This window comes from Benincasa hispida, chromosome 9, assembly GCF_027475165.1.
Source record: "Benincasa hispida cultivar pf3 chromosome 9, pf3_genome.v1.1, whole genome shotgun sequence".
Lineage (NCBI taxonomy): Eukaryota > Viridiplantae > Streptophyta > Magnoliopsida > Cucurbitales > Cucurbitaceae > Benincasa > Benincasa hispida.
In genome coordinates, this window is record NC_143486.1 from 42,564,025 (window position 1) to 42,565,989 (window position 1,965).

Consider the following 1,965-nt stretch of genomic DNA (forward strand, 5'->3'; position numbering starts at 1 on the left):
TATCAATTGATTAACTATTATGAGAGAGAAGAAAGAATGGTTCTATTATAAATTTATAAATTTTATTATGTAATCCAATTTTGAATATAAAGGTGGCCGGACTCATTTGTCAACATATTGCATTCTATATTTCCACCAAGATTAGGTAAAATAATGAAAAATATTTTTATTAATTTCTTGACCATGATTTGATGGCTAGCCTTGAAGGAGCAAGGGAGGGATGGAAGCTATATAAAGGGAAGAAAGGCATTGCTTTTAAGGCAAAACCAAAATCCCATTGTGAGGAAAACAAAGATGGGAAAATCTAGGTCATCAATGACCTACCTAGTAGTAGCAATTTTGGTGGCAACTTTGAGTTCGACATCAGTGATCACTGCTGATTATGTCTATTCTTCTCCACCACCTCCATACTATGTTTACAAATCTCCGGTCTATCAGTCTCCTCCGCCACCAAAAGTAAAGTATGAGTACAAATCACCACCACCTTCAGTTTATTACGCTCCTCCACCTCCAGTTTACCACTCACCATCGCCTCCTGTTTACCATTCTCCACCTCCTCCAGTTTACCACTCACCATCGCCTCCTGTTTACCATTCTCCTCCACCTCCTGTTTATCACTCCCCACCACCTCCGGTTTATTACTCTCCACCCCCACCAAAGAAGCAAGAGTATAAATCACCACCTCCTCCTGTTTATTACTCTCCTCCTCCACCTGTGTACCACTCTCCTCCACCTCCTGTTTATCATTCTCCTCCCCCACCTGTTTATCATTCCCCACCACCTCCAGTTTATTATTCTCCACCACCACCAAAGAAGCAAGAGTACAAATCACCACCACCTCCTGTTTATTACTCTCCTCCTCCACCTATATATCATTCTCCTCCACCACCAGTTTATAAGTCACCGCCACCTCCAGTTTACCCTTCTCCTCCCCCACCTGTTTATCACTCCCCACCACCACCAGTTTATTATTCTCCACCCCCTCCAAAGAAGCAGGAGTATAAATCACCACCACCTCCTGTTTATTATTCTCCCCCTCCACCTGTATATCACTCTCCTCCACCACCAGTTTACAAGTCACCACCACCTCCAGTTTATCATTCTCCTCTCCCTCCTGTTTATCACTCTCCACCACCTCCCGTTTATTATTCTCCACCCCCACCAAAGAGGGAATATAAATCACCTCCTCCTCCAACTCATTACTCTCCTCCACCTCCAGTTTACCACTCTCCACCACCACCTGCGAAGGATTACGAGTACAAGTCTCCACCACCACCTAAGAAGGATTATGAATACAAGTCTCCACCACCACCGAAAAAGGATTACGAATATAAATCCCCACCACCTTCTCACCACTATTAGATCTACGAACATTTTACGATTCCATTGAGGTATGCTTCGTATAAATGCATTTCTTCTTGATATAACCCTTTTTCTTCAAATAATATTCAAGAAAAGTGCTCATCTTACATTGATATTCACCAAAATCGTATTATAATCTTGCAGGGAAACAAAGAGAATATCAACATCAAATAAAAGTGATATGGTCTAATGAAGATTGTTACTACGTATAAATCATGGCCTCTAATTATTTATTTCGTGTGATGTATGTTTCATTAATATTTAGTTTTGATACTCTGTATTCAATTCAAGATTATAATGAAGATACAAAAAAGTTATATTTTCTTCCAAAAGAGGTTCCAAAGCTTCAGTAAGTAACTTCCAATGCTTTAATGAGAAAAGGAAATACTTCCAATGTTCATTAAATTGTTGCAAAGTAACATTTGAGATGCATCATATGAAACAAAGAAAATGTACATATGTTAAACATTAAAGGCATAAAATGATATGAAAATCTTAAAATTTTAAAATTAAAAATTATTTTTGGTATTGAGAAACCCTAATTATTAATTACTAAAGCCTCCAAAATCAATCATCATAGATCCAAAGGAGAGTGAGAAAATG

The 1,965-nt window shown here is 38.6% G+C and overlaps 1 protein-coding gene across 1 annotated transcript; it reads left to right on the forward strand.

Annotated features, from left to right (window-relative positions):
• Positions 1-249: 249 nt before the first annotated feature.
• On the forward strand, positions 250-1,694 carry LOC120086997 (uncharacterized). Its single transcript, XM_039043840.2, has 2 exons — positions 250-1,391; positions 1,507-1,694. Exon 1 carries the CDS (start codon positions 295-297, stop codon positions 1,360-1,362), a length of 1,068 nt encoding a protein of 355 aa, XP_038899768.1. The 5' UTR covers positions 250-294; the 3' UTR covers positions 1,363-1,391; positions 1,507-1,694.
• The last annotated feature ends 271 nt before the right edge of the window (positions 1,695-1,965 follow it).

Coding starts and splice junctions, on each gene's coding strand:
- LOC120086997 (XM_039043840.2), top strand. CDS start 295: ATGGGAAAATCTAGGTCATCAATGACCTACCTAGTAGTAGCAATTTTG.